Source organism: Limulus polyphemus, unplaced genomic scaffold (genome assembly GCF_000517525.1).
Source record: "Limulus polyphemus unplaced genomic scaffold, Limulus_polyphemus-2.1.2 Scaffold1756, whole genome shotgun sequence".
Taxonomy (NCBI): Eukaryota; Metazoa; Arthropoda; class Merostomata; order Xiphosura; family Limulidae; genus Limulus; species Limulus polyphemus.
Window position 1 is genome coordinate 143,059 of NW_013667366.1, and position 16,032 is coordinate 159,090.

Below are 16,032 nucleotides of genomic sequence, written 5' to 3' on the forward strand. Positions count from 1 at the left end.
GGTGGGTGGTGATGACTAGCTGCCTTCCTTCTAGTCTTACACTGCTAAATTACACTGCGCGAAATTCAAAACACACATACATGCACAGATGGCTTATATTTAAACCACATTTGACACCTAATTATAGTTTTTAAGGATATCTCAGTGTGTAGAACGTGAAAAAAAATCCATAAAAGTTAAGTATATTTTTCTATCAAATAATGTTTCCGTGCTTTCGGTGTAAAGAAAAAATAGGAAAAAATTAAATTAGAATTGAAGATTTTATATCTCGTGTATTTCTTAACGGATTGTCTTGAAATTTGGTAAGTGAAGTAAGAATTCAGTAGAGAACACCCACTAAAAATATGTGATAGATTGGATTACCACAGTCCGAGCTACAGAAAGTGGAAAATCGTTAAACTATCACTCAGTTAATAACATACGGTGTGTCCTGCGGGTTGCTTTGGCCGCACGACACACTACCGTTAAGAGTCCTTCATTTGATAGAAATATCAAGATAAATAACTCAGGGACAAAACATGAGCAATCAACATTTCGTTATCTTCTAAAAAATATTATTAATGTCTTCGATCGCAATTTTTACAAATAAGTTACATCTCGAGTAAAAAAAAAAATCATACGGGAATTGGTGACGGTAAACAATGTGACCGCGAAACAATCGTTTAGTTAAAACATAAAAATAACGCATGATTCATTATCTATAAAGGATCTTATTCTAAAATTCTGATAGACTAGTGAACATTTTTATCGGGGTTAGTATTTTGGATCTTAGTTTATATCTGTGTCAGATAAAAATCGAGAAAGATAGCCTTTTCATCACATGTAAAAGTTTGTAAGTATGGCCATTGTCGTATGTGTGTTATAAAGAAAGATGATTTATCCACTTATCAAATACATACTAATTATTGACACGAAAGTACCCGGCTTCGCTCGAGTTATTAGGTTGATAGTATGTGTATTCTGAACCCATTTTTTTCGCTAGCTTGCCTCATTAAACGCGCACGTGAATAGGTAATACCCAGGAGCACATCTTCAGGGTCCACTTAGTATGGGTGCAAAATTTCAGGTTTCTAGGTTCTTTCTTCTTTGAGCTATGGCGGTCACATATTCTTTTCTGTGTGGTTTTTCACTAGCTTACCACACAAAAAGATGCGCACGCACGTGGATAAGCATAATACCCAGGTGCACACCCTCAGGGTTCACTTAGTATGTCTGCAAAATTTCATATTTCTAAGTTCTTTCCTCTTAAAGCTGTGGCGGTCACCTACAGACACGCCCTTTTATTATTATAGATTGTAGATATATGCTTAGTTAGGAGTAAATATATTGTTTAGGAAGTGCAACAATGTTTAAAACTTACATGAAAATTGTTTGTTTGTTTTTACACAAAGTGCAAAGTGTAATTATTGACCAGGGTCATATGCAAAACCCAAAAGTGTTAGATTTATTAAAATAATAATAGTTTTAGACTTCCCTATTTATCACGTTATTTGGACACATGATCGCAACAATTTTCAGACTGGGGCAATAAATGTGTCAGCAGAAATGTGCTTTTGGTTCCAAGATAACCCATAGTAACTCAGCGGTAAGTCTGAAGGCTCACAACGCTAAAAACCCGCTTTCGATCCCCGTGGTGGGCACAGCACAGATAACCCATTGTGTAGCATTTTTGTTGAATAAACAAACAAACTAGTTTCCAAGATTTTGTATTTCATTCCTTGCTTTTTTGTAACACTTGTAAACTTAGTGTTTATTTACAAAATGTCAAGTCGTTGAATAACGTGAAACATAAGAAAAACAACGTAGTCTACCATAAACGTTAACTAACTCAGCCTGTTAGTACAGATCAACATTTATCATTAAAAATAGATAAATCGAAGGCAGTGAAATGTACGTTTATCTAATGATCGTAATGAACGTTTCCCCTGCGATTCTGTTGAAGAGAACGTAAAGTTTGTAAGTAACTCTCAATGTGTTGCTTCGATTGTTCTACGTTAAAAGCGGATACAAGCGCTATTAAAAGGCCTGTCAAAAATCCAGTTGCTAAAGAACTGAAATATTTTTTTGAAAATGTATTTCGGATGAAGAGCGAAAGTTCACGGGGGGATCAAACCCCGGATTTTTAGAGTTGTAAGTCGTAATCTTACCGCTGACCAACGATCGTTACAGTATTTAAGAAGTCTTCGCCACCTATTTATCTGTATCTAAATATCCGTCAGTAGTTAGATAGCCAGAATGTTTTATGTATGTTATTCTATTCTAGTCGGTTGCTGTTGTCGGAGCTCTTTACTGCTGGAATTTTAAATTAAGTGATGACACACATGACCTTGACATTGAATTCCATGCTGTGTCGTCATCTATTACAAAGTCTTATCGTAGCCCAGTAGTTGATTGTTTCGACTTTCTTTTGTTGGCCTTGATGATGTGGGAAGGTGCGAGCTATCACTTCCGCTGCACCATTTTAATCTCACGAGACGTTTAACACTTACCACTTCCTCCCAGCATGAGCATGTGAAAAGAATTTAACCGGGCGAAGTGGCTGATACTCTAAAAAAACTCGCTCCCGAAAGAATATAGGTCTAGAGATCTATCGTTAATCTTTTGATGAAACGCAAAATATGTTTTCTCTGTAGTTGTTTAGCCGAAATTTGTATCACTTCTATAGATCAATGATATTACGACCACCGATATCGCCATATTCTCTCAGGGTTCTAAAACTTACTACTATTGACTCACTAAATGTAATATCAGCGGCAAACAAGTCTTACTAACAATCAGGGGCGAGTTGAGGCGGGGGCTATTGGGGCTGTAGCCCCACGCCTGGGCTAAAAAAAGGGCTCATTATGAGGTTTAGCTTTCTTTTTATCTTAGGTTTTAGGCCCGGTAGAAAAATGTAACCCCAGACCCTCGTCTGACCCTTAATCCGCCCCTGCCAACACTGTAGTTTTCATGGTTCTTCACAGTAGTTCTCAGGTGTTATTTGATCATTAACTTCTGATCAAAGCAAGTTACCTGCATAGATAAAACGTAGAAATTAGCCCAGAAGTGGTCTAATTAATAGTTCGCAATGCCAGTTTCGCGGTAGAATATCGTACAAAGCTACACGAGGGCTATCCATGCTAGCCGTCCCTAATCCAGTTTAGTGACAGACTAGACGGAAGGAAACTAGACAACATCACCAACCGCCAACTCTTGGGCTACTCTAATCGAATAGTGGGATTTGACCGTTACTCTGATAACGCACCTACGGCCACAAATGAGTGGAGCGTGTTTTTTTGTTTTGTTTTTTTGTGGTAACGGGACACGAACCATAGAACTTTGGATTCATTCTCCGGCATGCTAACTACTGAGCCTCACTCGACCCATGTAATAGCATAAACCAACAACAACAAAAATTATATAACGATTAGAATACACTAATGTTTTAGTTCGGTTCCTCACTTTTAAGATGCATTTTCGGCCGTAATCCCTATAATATCCCACGAGGTTTGGCGAAATTAAGAGATTTAGTTCAAATCCATATGTTAAGCTAACTGTGGCAAAACGATCCGCATAGTAAAAAGAACGAAAAACAAATGTTAGAATTCGCAAAACACACAAAAAAAATTAATTGTTTTATTCTTGTATTATCACTGACTCTCTGTCTTAGGAAGCTTGACCTCGATGGTAATAGCTCGGTCATTTTTCTCAGATTAATATCGATTGCAAAGAATCTTTCTTTACAACATCGCAGTTATAGTATCTCTTAGTATCGTTGTAGAATTAACTATGTTTGTTGTAAAAAACAAAAAGAAAAGAAAAACGTAATTTGAGTTTGCCACGTGTTACAATGACGTCTACCATTATAAATGGATATAACTACGCCTTACACTTGTTTGCTTTACCCCTTAAGATAAATTATATTCTCGAAACCTTTCATCTTTATTTCACCCAAAATAACCAAAGAGGGTTTTTAATAACTAGAAATAACTCTAGAGTTGTAACTGTAAATGGAGGGGGGGGGAGACTCAAAGGTGTCTCAACATTGCCCTTACAAATGTTTGTCGTAGTACATAAGTTTTTGTTTGACATTCAGGTAATGATTTTTAATTATAGTTTTGTGTTTACTGTAGGAATGTGCTCTAGATGGAATGTATTTATTCCGAAACGTTCATTAAATATGTTGTTATTCGTCACTTCTGTGGTGGTAATTGTTCATCATTAGACTATGTTTCCCGCCTCGTGAGAAAACTTATTATATATTACAATTTATTGAACACGTGTTAGACTGGAAAAAAAACGTTAAATCTGTCAATATATATTCTATCAATGAAACGAGATTGTTATGTCATATTATTAGTAAAAAACAATTATGATCTATTAATTTATGAAACTAAAAACCAGAACGAAACTTTGCTACAAACATAAAAACAATAACACTAGTTTCTTTGGACAGTGAAAAAAAAATATTCTAATACTATACTCTACTTTAAATTTATTACTTATTATTATTTATTATGAGCATGTGCTATTTTTAAGATTAAATATTCTGAACAGTTTGAGTTACAAACGACTCGGCGGAATCTTTCCACCATTGATCAAACACGAAGTAAATGATTTAAAATTAAGAGGATTCTGCCATTCTAAGATATTTGAACATTAGTGTTTGGAAGTTTCAAAAAATATCGTAAATATATATACATGACTTATTTAATCTCTCAAAATATCAAAATCTTGTATATTTCCTTCCTTCCTCGTTAGGTTTGTGTTATTAATGTCAGTACACTGAATTTTACGGGTCTTTTTTTTTCTTCTTAGACAACAAGTCGTATTTGTACTCACGAATAATTGCAGCTAACTACCGAGGGTGGATTAACTTTGACGTTACGTATTTCTTTCAAATCTGGTCGAAAAAGCCAGATTTGAACTACGGTTTCAAAATTGAAGTTGAAGATTCCTACGAAGGACGGCACAATCCGAACTTGTTCTTCGTCAATATAAACTGCACTGATGAAGAGGGTGAGTTAAAGAAAGATAGATTTTTAACTGCTAACGAACTCAGTGGTTTATTTTTAGTTGAGGTACTTGTAAAGTCACTCAGAGACGAACTATAGGAAATTAAATGAATGCTTAGTTGATCGGTTAAAGAAATACGAAAGTTGATAAAAGGGCAATCCAAACAGTTTCGAGACTAATTTGAAAATTAATGCCATTGTATACGTTTGAAAGGTCACAGTTGAGACATAAAAACAATCCATTTTTTTATTTTCTTAGTACAAAGCTACAGAATGTGCTATTTGCACTCTGTTTACCGATGGAAATCGAACCCCGGGTTTTAAAACATAATTTCCTTACAAAATGTTTTATTATGAAGCTGTGTGACTCCTGAACAAAAACATTTACTGTTTATATTTTCGAACAGTTTGAATAAACAAATATTTACTTTTTCAACTTTGAATGAAATACATTCTCAATACTCATTTACACCAGGAAGGATTTTCTAATGTTACAGGAAATGTATCCATATCTGATAAACCTAATTTGGTAAAGATTGCTTGTCTATCATCTGACATATTCAGAATGAATTCCAAAATCCTTTATATTGGCTGTGATCTTTTTCTCTGTTTCAGGTTGTTATGACAACGAATAAATTTAATTTCCACGGAACGTTTATAACATGAAATGCTCTTCCCGGACGCTTTTTTATTTTCTTTGAATAAATTGCTTATTTATCCCCGGATGTAGTAGTTAAGGTGATATTTAATGTTCGTAAAGATCTTGAGATTTGGAATAATTTTCAGGACTTCATTCCACCAACACAACGTCGCTCCAGTCTCCTTTTCCCTACATAGAAGAGTTAAATCCGAATATGAGAGAGAACGATTCTGCCGTGTTCGAAGATGAAACTTTTCCTACCTTAGATCTTCAGACTGTTGAGGTATCTCCCGAGTTAAACACCTTTAGACATCCTCCGTTAACATCACGTTCAGTTGTTGGCCAAGAAACGAAGAACGTACCTTTCAGCCCTGATGCTCACCAGGACTGTGACGTCAGTGGAGTCCAACACCCCCTACCGAGTACGTACGTTTAAGGAAGGTTTTGGAACGAAGTAAGAATACTTCGTTCCATACTTCCAAAAACATTGGAATAAAAATTATATAAGTTTCAGTTTATAATTACTTTTATTTTTACTCTATTGCTGATAATTTATCTTGTGTGTGTTTGTGTCGAACGTGAAAGTGCTTTGGGATATTTAAGTTAAATTTTAAGTGATGTTTTTCACATCAGTTTCGTAAGAAGATAAACATCACGTCTAAAACGAGGTGGTTTTGGGAGATGTTTCTTTCTTTTTAAGGAATGAGTAGGGAAAAAAATGTTAATCTTGCATAAGCATGCACTTAAAGAATCCGCCTGTGTTGCACTGGAACCTAGGTATGGATAAGAATATAATGCCCATGATTTAATTTTGTACATGAATAAAGAGACAGGAAAGAACGAGAATACGTAGAATGCCTGAAGGACAATGCAGGTGAGTAAAATGTTCCGGAAATATTAATGTATCTAGGCCTCGAAACTCACGCGAGCTCTGTGCTAGGGACGTCCGATATTGCATCTGTATATATAATTGAAAATTGTAAAATACTAAATGATAGAGCCAATGGGCACATTATTCCGAAGAAAGGGAAGTGGAAGGAATGTTCACTGTTCGGCTGATATTTACGAGAGAAAAGGGTCTGATACCACACTCTAAGTCAAACAGAAGCAAGATTTTCATGAAGGTTATATTTTAGGAAAAGAGAACCTTTCGACCCCTGACTTCCAAAAAAAAAAAAAGCTATTACAATGAAGCTGAGCATATCTTATAATACCTTAAATCAGATAATAAGCAGGAACTTGAAGTTGAAAAACGCACACAAGCTACTAGCTGTTTTCACGAGAAAAAAAGGCTGAAGAAACTGGAATATTCGTCCAACATCTTGGTACCTCTCGAATGGACTTTTATATTTTTGGTGGATGTCCGATCTTGTCGTCCTCGCAGAAGCTATTTACAGTGGAAACAGACCAAGCTCGACCGACGATGGAAGAAATAGTTACAAGATCAACACGCGAAACGGAACACCATTTAGATAAAGTGTGATTAGCCTTCTGTATAACAATGACTCTTTAATTTGGAGGTCCATCATGGCCAGGTGGTTAGGGCTCTCGACTCGCAATCTACGAATCCCCGTCACACCAAACATACTCGCCCTTTAGTCGTGGGGGCGTTATAATGTAACGGTCAATCCCACTATTCGTTAGTAAAAGAGTAGCCCAAGAGTTGGCGGTGGGTGGTGATGACTAGCTGCCTTCCCTCTACTCTTACACTGTTAAATTAGGGACGGCTAGCGCAGATAGCCCTCGTGTAGCTTTGCGCGAAATTCAAAACAAACAAACTTTAATTTGGTTTCATTTTGTAAGATTATAGGTTAGTTCCTGTGCCTTAGTTCGGTTTGTCTGGTGTGGATAAAAATACTCACCATGACTCTAAAGTGAACTGTATTGTTGACTTTTGTCAACTGTCAGTGCGATATCATGATAAACAGGATACAGTTAACTCTATCCATGTAATATATCAATACATAGGGCTGGACGTTTGTGACCTAATGCAGGCGGTTGATGATCGGTTGGACCAAACATCTGCTTTAGTACCAAACCTATGATATTTCTTTCACCTTTTTTTTTTTTTTTTTTTTTTTTTTTACTTTATTCCTCACATTGTTCTACAGACTCAGCTTTATTTTTGTTAGAAATATGGCAATTTAGCAAGAAATAGTTTTGTATAAAAGATCGGAAAAGGCTTCAGTACATAATCGCCGCTCACACATCTTCCAGAAAGTGTTCTACAATATAACAACCAATTATTAACAATTAGGCTTATGGTAACAGCATGTCGTAGCCCCCAATAAGCCAAAGGTGGTAACCGTTAAACGATGGCAATGAAAGTTTTCCCAAGCAGGAGGGAAGTGCTCCATGTCCCAGTAATTTGAGTAATTTCTTTTTTAAAACTTTTAACACCCATTCTGCGAGTTAGGAAGATATGTTTGATGGGCTAATTCCAACATATACCTATCTGGTATTATTATTTTTTCTTTCAAATTCTGGATAGTGATTTATACTCTTTACGATATCTGCAATTCGCACTAGGTTCCAGGTTATGAGGGGGTAAAGCCCATTACTCCATCCAAAATTTTACACGAATACTGTAGTTACCGCACATATTGCGCAATACAAGACCTGGTACCTCGGCTTTATAAAGCCGTTTTCTCCACGGTTTTTCCGAGTTCTGTCGATAGAGATAGCTAAGGAAGGCTCTCTCTCCTTCCGCACTGTAGATTTGTGCATACCATTGTTGGTTAGTAAAAAATAGTTATACTAAATAACATCACCATTTAGATAAGAAGTTCTAAGTAGCTTTATGTTTTTGTTAACTTTATTTGTCGTTTTTAATTTTATATATCTTTTGAAAAAACGAGGCTTTTCAAATTTAATGTCATTTTGCAGTTCACTAAGCCTGTAAATCCATAGAATCAATAAAAAAGTCTAATACAAGCAAAGTTATTTATCAGTATTCCGTAAACAGTTGCTATGTCAAACTTCAATTATCCTAATAAATTGTCTAGACTATGGTTGAAAGTTCACCACTGAGATTTCCACTATCCGTATCTAGTGCCACAGAAATAAAATAATGTGAAATAGAACATGCTTTAGAAATAAAACAACATTGAAATAAATATAACATTTCATCACACAAAAAAAAAGTTAAAAGGAAATCTAAGTACAATGTTTTCTACCTCCAACTGTTACCTCTGTGATTTAAAAATTGTTCTATTTCTTAGTACTTATCTGTATTGTTATCTCTGTGACTTAGAGTATTGTTGTATTTCTTAGTACTTTTCTGTATTGTTATCTCTGTGACTTAGAGTATTGTTGTATTTCTTAGTACTTTCTGTAATTGTTATCTCTATGACTTAGAGTATTGTTATATTTCTTAGTATTTACTGTAATTGTTATCTCTATGACTTAGAGTATTGTTGTATTTCTTAGTACTTTATGTAATTGTTATCTCTATGACTTAGAGTATTGTTGTATTCGTTGTTATTTTTTGATATCATATTTTCAGAACACGTAAAGTTTATTCCTTCCTGTTTAAAATTGACTGTTGTATGTGTTTATTTGAAGTTGTTAATTTGACATCTGAGAAATTTGTATCAAACACGATCACATAACTGTAGATTGTTGAAGCATGGAATATATATATAAAGCGACATTCCTAAATAAACTATTAGTTTTAAGTTTGTAAGTGTTTATAACATGCTGAGTTGGCTGAACATTACATCCTTACGTTTGGTAAAGTTTGATCAAATAAGCACTCTGTTGTTAGTTTATTATATAACCTTGCTCATTTCGTCTTTCAAAACAGTGCTTGTATGAAGTGTTTCAAACGACAAACTAAAATAAACTTTAGTAGATACAACATGATCGCTTCTTACTAAACAAGATGAACAGGAAAAAATTCTAAGAATTCTTAAAACAAACGGATATGTTTAATTGTTATTTTAGACAAAAAAAATTAAATATCATTCAGCGGTCAAAGTATTTTCAAAACACGGGTAGCCAGAAATGGTTTAGTGGTGATCTGGTAGTCAATATACAAGGACTGTAAATCCATGATTCGCAACTTATGTCTGAACAAACACACTCAGCACTTTAAATAAGACCGTGAGTGGGCTATAAACTAGGGGCGTTCCCAGCTTTTTATAGAGGGGGCAGTGGCGTAGCTGGGTTTTCTACTTAGGGGGAGGAAGCAGAAAATTATAAGGGGGCCAATAAATTAAAATGCTGAAAGTGATCTAAGTTTTTAACAAAATGGTCATTAAAACAAACCAGATCAAATCTAATAGTGTTTATAGAAGTTTTATTTTTCTGTATTAAATGATACAAAACGAGTTTATTATATATAAAAATTGAAAAATAATATGTGATAAATATGCCTAGATTTTTTCAGGGGGGGGGGGGCAGGCCCACGTGGGCCCCCACGGGCTAAGCCTCTGGAGAGGAATCACCCATAGCAGTCAAAGGGTTTGGGGACCACAGCCCCCTCAAGAGACAGTATTTCAAATTATTAACCAAAGATACATGCTTCACGAAACTCTGTATTTTGTTTTTAAAAAGGAAAATCTAAACAATATTTATTGATAAAGATTCGGCTTGAGATATAACTTTGCAAGTTGCTGCTTTTATCAGCTGCTTTATTGAACCATATTTGATATTATTAAAGTCCACTAAATTATACGTCATACTGCTTAAGTAAGCTAAATAACGTTATTTCCTTAGATTTTGTAAGCATTATACATTAATCAGTATTTGACCGGGTTAGCGGATAGGGGAACAATGTTGTGATATGGATTTGAATTTGATCCCAGTTTGCAGTTTTTATTGGCTCTAACAATGAAAATACTTGTCTCATATCAAGTGTGTGTATATATATGTGTGTGCGTGTATAATTAAGTACAGAACACGCTTCATATGCATAAAAACATATCAAGTTGTACAGAGTAATATGCAAGTGTCATGTATTGGTTAAACTTTCAATACTTAAAGGCTGTTACTACCAATCTGGACAAGTTTTTGAGTATTTTCATAGCAAAACATCTGTAACTACCTCTATTTTAGTTTCTGCTTGGTTGAAAGTTGCTTACTATTGTACAGAAAGTCCCTTAATCCTATATCCCCTTAGCATCTAGCATTTATGGGGAGGGGGGACAAGGTGACTCTATATATCCCTCTGTCATGTGAGAATGTGTTACATCTGTTGTGAAAGTTTAGGGATGTGGTTATAAAATGTGTCGTAATTTGTTACGTAAGTGATTACACAAGGCAAGATATCAACTTTTAACAGCTCCAGTCCTCACCGCCTCACATGTGTTATACAGATGCTCCCTTAAGTACACTAATATGTATGTGTTAAAATGATGTATAAGCAAAGCTAACATTCATTTAATTAATCGCTCATTTAGGCAACTTGGAAGGTATGGTTCACGGAAAGGGGAATCGTACGAACCCCTCGAATTCATTCTTTTGAGAACGTGTTTGAATACTAACGGTCAAATCCCACTATTTGGTCAGACAAGAGTAGCCTAAAAGTTGGCACTGGGAACTGTTGAATTATTAGCTTTTTCTCTAGTTTATCTGTTCTAGATTAGGAACGGCTATTAGATGATAACCCTAATGTAGTTTGGCAAGAAAATCTTAAAACACATACTCTAAACAAAGCACAAGGTTTATAAGGGATAAGAATGATTCGTGATTTTCTTTTTATATTATTGTTATGATAGTTGTATTGTTTCTTATGGCTTCTAATTTCCGGTAAGGAAAATTGAAAACTTTAGAAAAGAAAGTCATAAACACAAGGTACATCCTGGAAGTGTAAATCGATAAGAATGCTTGCTAGCATCTCTAGATTTTAGGAAATGTTTAACTCTTTAAAATTCACATCTAGAAAATATTTTATTTTATTTCTATCTTCGCCAAACAGCGGAGGTGTTGTTTTCACTCCTTCTTGTGTGTGAATAATATAAAGGTTTTCCTCTAGCTTTGATCACATTTGACGCAAAGGTTAAATGTCCCTCATGAAACTAATCATTCATTTTTTGATGAATGTAACTCTAAGGTCAAGTTCACACTGAAAATCGACCACTTTCAATATAACAGTAGTAAATTGGGATTTAGAAAAACGGTCAAAAAGTCGAGAACGAATTTAGATAGAGAAGGGATCTTGGCGCCTAGGCCAAATTGTTCAGGCTGAGGAATTGTGTGGCGTATATTTTAGGTTGGTTAGTGTCAACGTGGGCCCGGCATGGCCAGGTTGTTAGGGAGCTCGACTCGCAATCTGCGGGTTCGAATCCCCGTCCCACCGAACATGCTCGCCCTTTCAGCCGTGGGGGCGTTATAAAGTGACGGTCAATCCCACTATTCGTTGGTAAAAGAGTAGCCCAAGAGTTGGCGGTGGACGGTGATGACTGGCTTCCTTCCCTCTAGTCTTACACTGCTAAATTAGGGACGGCTAGCCCAGATAGCCCTCGTGTAGCTTTGCGCGAAATTCAAAACAAACAAACAGACAATACTGTAAACGTTCAAAACACAGTGGGTTGGGATTCCTTTCTTGTTTTCAATAAAAGTATCACTAAATAGTTTTTCTTTTAAAATGAAGATTTTCTCTTAGTACTGAGATGACCAGTTTCTAATTTTTAATGAATTAGTTTTAATATATGAACGATATTATTATCTTTACCTTTTGCCTATTTATTGAGTTTAAACTCTTTTATAATTTGAATTTATATTTTTCGTTTATTTGTATAATTTTGTCAGTAGGTAACAGAGGGCGAAATCAAATTTAACGACAAAAAGAATTACCACCAATCATCATTAAAAAAAAAAATTAAGTTTCAGATATGGCAGTTCATGGTTTTTTTCATCTGTATTAATGTTCTAAATATTATTAATTTCCATGTTATTGTTGTTTTAAATAAATTTTCATTTTTACTTTACAGAACCGGCAATTTGAGACAAGTAAGAAAACATCCTGGTATATCTATTACTACAAAAAAAAAAAAGGCCACATCTTTTTTTAGGATCTGTTCCTCACCTCATGGTTCAAGGCTTCATGTGTGGGTGTGCTCATTGTCTACTGGATAAAATTATCGTTCTTACCGGGTCACTGTTCAACTAGATTTGTTGTGCTGCCATATATAACAACTATTTAAAGAATAGAATCGGGTATTTGTTGTTTAAGGATATGAAAACATTTACAGCGAAAATGTAGGCTATTAATAGAACACTCTGCAGATTATTGTATAAAATTTTTCACATGTTACAATCATTGTTTTGTTAGCTTCCATCAGAAACTAACAATTTTCTATATGCTGTATGTAATGCATATTGTTTTTATGTAGTATTTAATAACACAAATATTTAGGTTTTGAATTTGGTGTTTTCTCTAAATCGGATATTTAAGGTAATAGTTTAACAGTAGTGTGATGAATCTTTCATCGAGATTAGTCTCACCAAAATAAACATTTGTATATCACATGCAATTGATTCGAAACTGTATACGGATCATATTACGAAAGCAAATTTTGATTTGGTAACTGTGAACAATAGCAACACTTGTGTGTTATATAACAATTGTAAGTAGTTAATAGTTCTTTATTGTCAGTTCTTGTATATGCACACGTTTGTGAAATTCTCGAGAATTTAGTTGTTATGTTGTTGTTTTCTAACGTTTAAAGTTGCATGAAAGACGTCTTTAGATACATTTTATACGGAGCCAAGATACAGTATTTTGACAGAATTGCAGCCATCACAGCTTGGAGTTATGCGCTGGAGAAGTTCATTCTAGAATGAACCTTCTCAACAGCAGATGGTTGGTTAAATAATCACGAACTTTCTAGCATAACGTTCAAATACTTATAAATGTATAATTGTATTTAACTTTTTTTATATGTTTCAATGAAGCTTCCCGCCACTGAACTTCTTGTGAATAAGAATCGTTCTTTTATTTTTTTAACAAATATTCATTGCAGTTGTATTAGCTTACCAACGATACTATTTTCTCATGAGTCTCCATACTTAACTTTTAGGATATTCATTTTTCTCCAACATATACGCATTTAGTTTCATAGTAACAAGAACATTGTTATTTTCAAAAAGGGGTTAGAAACTGTTATGTATTTTGACCTTCTAATTGAAATATATATATATATATATATATACATGTGTATATGAAGAAGGGTGATACTAAATTCATTAAGAACTACGTACTAAATGGGATCTTATAACAATGCGAATAGTATCGTAATGATCTATTGTACCATAATATAGTCCACCCTGTATTTGAACCTAGGTTAAATAACCATTAATATTAAGCCTATTATATATATTTTAAATACTACGTTTATCTAGTCCCTTAAGGATTTTCAATCACATTATATTTGACATATCCATTGCCGATGACACACGCATGTCGGTTATTGGCCCAACTGATGAGCTCTGGATTCAGCGAAATGCGTCGTAGACAATGGATATGGCGAATATAGTGTGATTGGAATACTATTTTTATACACTTTTCTAATTATTGAAAATCCTTAAGGGACTAGATAAAAAATGTTGTATTTAAAAATACAATAAATATAATACTAATGTCTTATGGCTAATATAATTGGCTGTAACCATGCTTCGTCAGCTTGTAAAAGGCGTTTACACCCTAAGAAAGGATAAATAGAGTACAAGTCTAGAAGTCTCGTTCTTACACCACGTGGTGTCCCTAGCACTTCTACTCTCATTAAGAACTTAAACATCATGGTGTATTAGCTAGTTACCACGCTACATCTGATTTTGAGAGTACAGGTAACTAACTGTCAACTGGGACAAAAATGATTTGAAGAAAACGTCTCCATTTTATTGAGTGTTTATAATTTTAGACATTTATCGTGTTATAAAATGTTAATAGTGCAAAAATACATTTTCGAACAAATGGACATTTTTTGGTTAAAATTTTATTTCGATTATTGTTGTTTTCAGTTTTAATATTACTCAAGTAGAAACAGTTTTTAATTTCACAGTACTTTTATTTCTAGTTTTTCGTGACTTTAATTTAAGGGTCATTTGAATTCTGCAGAACAAAACATATTAGCAATGGATTTTTACATGTTTTAAAATATTACAGAAATTATCTTATATTATTGAATAAATAAAAATATCTAAGAAAAGGGGTTGATTAGTTTTAACACGGGAGAATCCGATATAATGTGTTAGTTTACAGCCTTGTCCTAATGGGATTAGTTTTAACATGGGCAGGATCCGACATAAGCTGTGTTATTACATAACCTTGTTTTAACATGGGAAGATAACACTTTAGCACTAAGCCTTTTTAAAGAGATTAAACCATTGGTCAGTTTGTTTACTATCTTTTTTTTTATTAACATTCGTTTATTGCGTACAGTAAAGCTCTCAGGCTGAGAAAATGTAATGTATGATTCCTTTTCAGAAAACGTTTAATTTTATATATCATTTTTTCTAGAATGGATATATTTAGAAATTTTGAGGACCCATTACTATAATCACGTTATTTAAGCTGTTCTTTTCGTGTGTTTTTTATTGCAATTGTCGACGTAAATTCTTAGTTTTGCATTATATTATGCCATCACGTTCATTCAGTAGAAATTAACATTATATTTTTCGTTATTTGGAAGTAATCGAAGCAATTTCACGACAATAAAATTGTAAGATTATATATAACACTGTGTTTATTTTAATTGTAAGATTATATATATGACACTGTGTTTATTTTCTTTCATGTCTGTAGCAACATTTTAAACTCGAAAATTAAAATAATGTTAACTTGTTTCAAGTGTTTTATTACAGGTTAGAATATCTGAAGAATAATATCCATCGGTCTGAAAGCTTTGGATAAAATAAACCTCTTTTATATTTAGTCTAATAAGACTAGATGGATTACGCCGATTAGTTAGCTAAATTTGGATTCGCAGGTTTTTTGTTTTTTTGTACTTCAGTTTCTTAGAAGAACCAAACACTTCCTGTAAGACGTGAGATGGATACCTACCTCTCTCTCCTAGCCCCTCCAGTGGCACAGAGGTATGTCTGCGGACTTACAAGGCTAGAAACTGGCTTTCGATTCCCGTGGTGGGCAGAGCACAGATAGCCCATTGTGTAGCTTTGAGCTTAATTACAAACAAACAAACTCAGTGCCAATTTATTCGTAACATACGTAACATTTTAAGAAATAAATCCATGTTAACATATTTCTTGTTTAAAACCAAATCAAATATACAAAACCAATATCAAAATATCTAATTCCATGAACTCAAAACTCTAGTTAAGTTTAAAAAATTAACAGATCACGAGAAATGATTCATGAATAAACTTTTTAAATCCTGATTTAACCGACCACTAGAAATGCTTCATGGACAGGTTTTTTAACCCACTTTAGGAAAT

The 16,032-nt window shown here is 34.2% G+C and overlaps 1 protein-coding gene across 1 annotated transcript in view; it reads left to right on the forward strand.

Moving 5' to 3' along the window:
• The window catches only part of LOC106464839, a 29,424-nt gene extending 16,248 nt beyond the window's left edge, over nt 1-13,176 (forward strand). Inside the window, exons 4-6 of the mRNA XM_013924995.2 lie at nt 4,798-4,998; nt 5,781-6,056; nt 12,570-13,176. Of these exons, the coding sequence (XP_013780449.1) occupies nt 4,798-4,998; nt 5,781-6,056; nt 12,570-12,583 (491 nt within the window). The 3' untranslated portion in view covers nt 12,584-13,176. The remainder of the gene's footprint in view (nt 1-4,797; nt 4,999-5,780; nt 6,057-12,569) is intronic.
• Nucleotides 13,177-16,032: the final 2,856 nt, after the last annotated feature.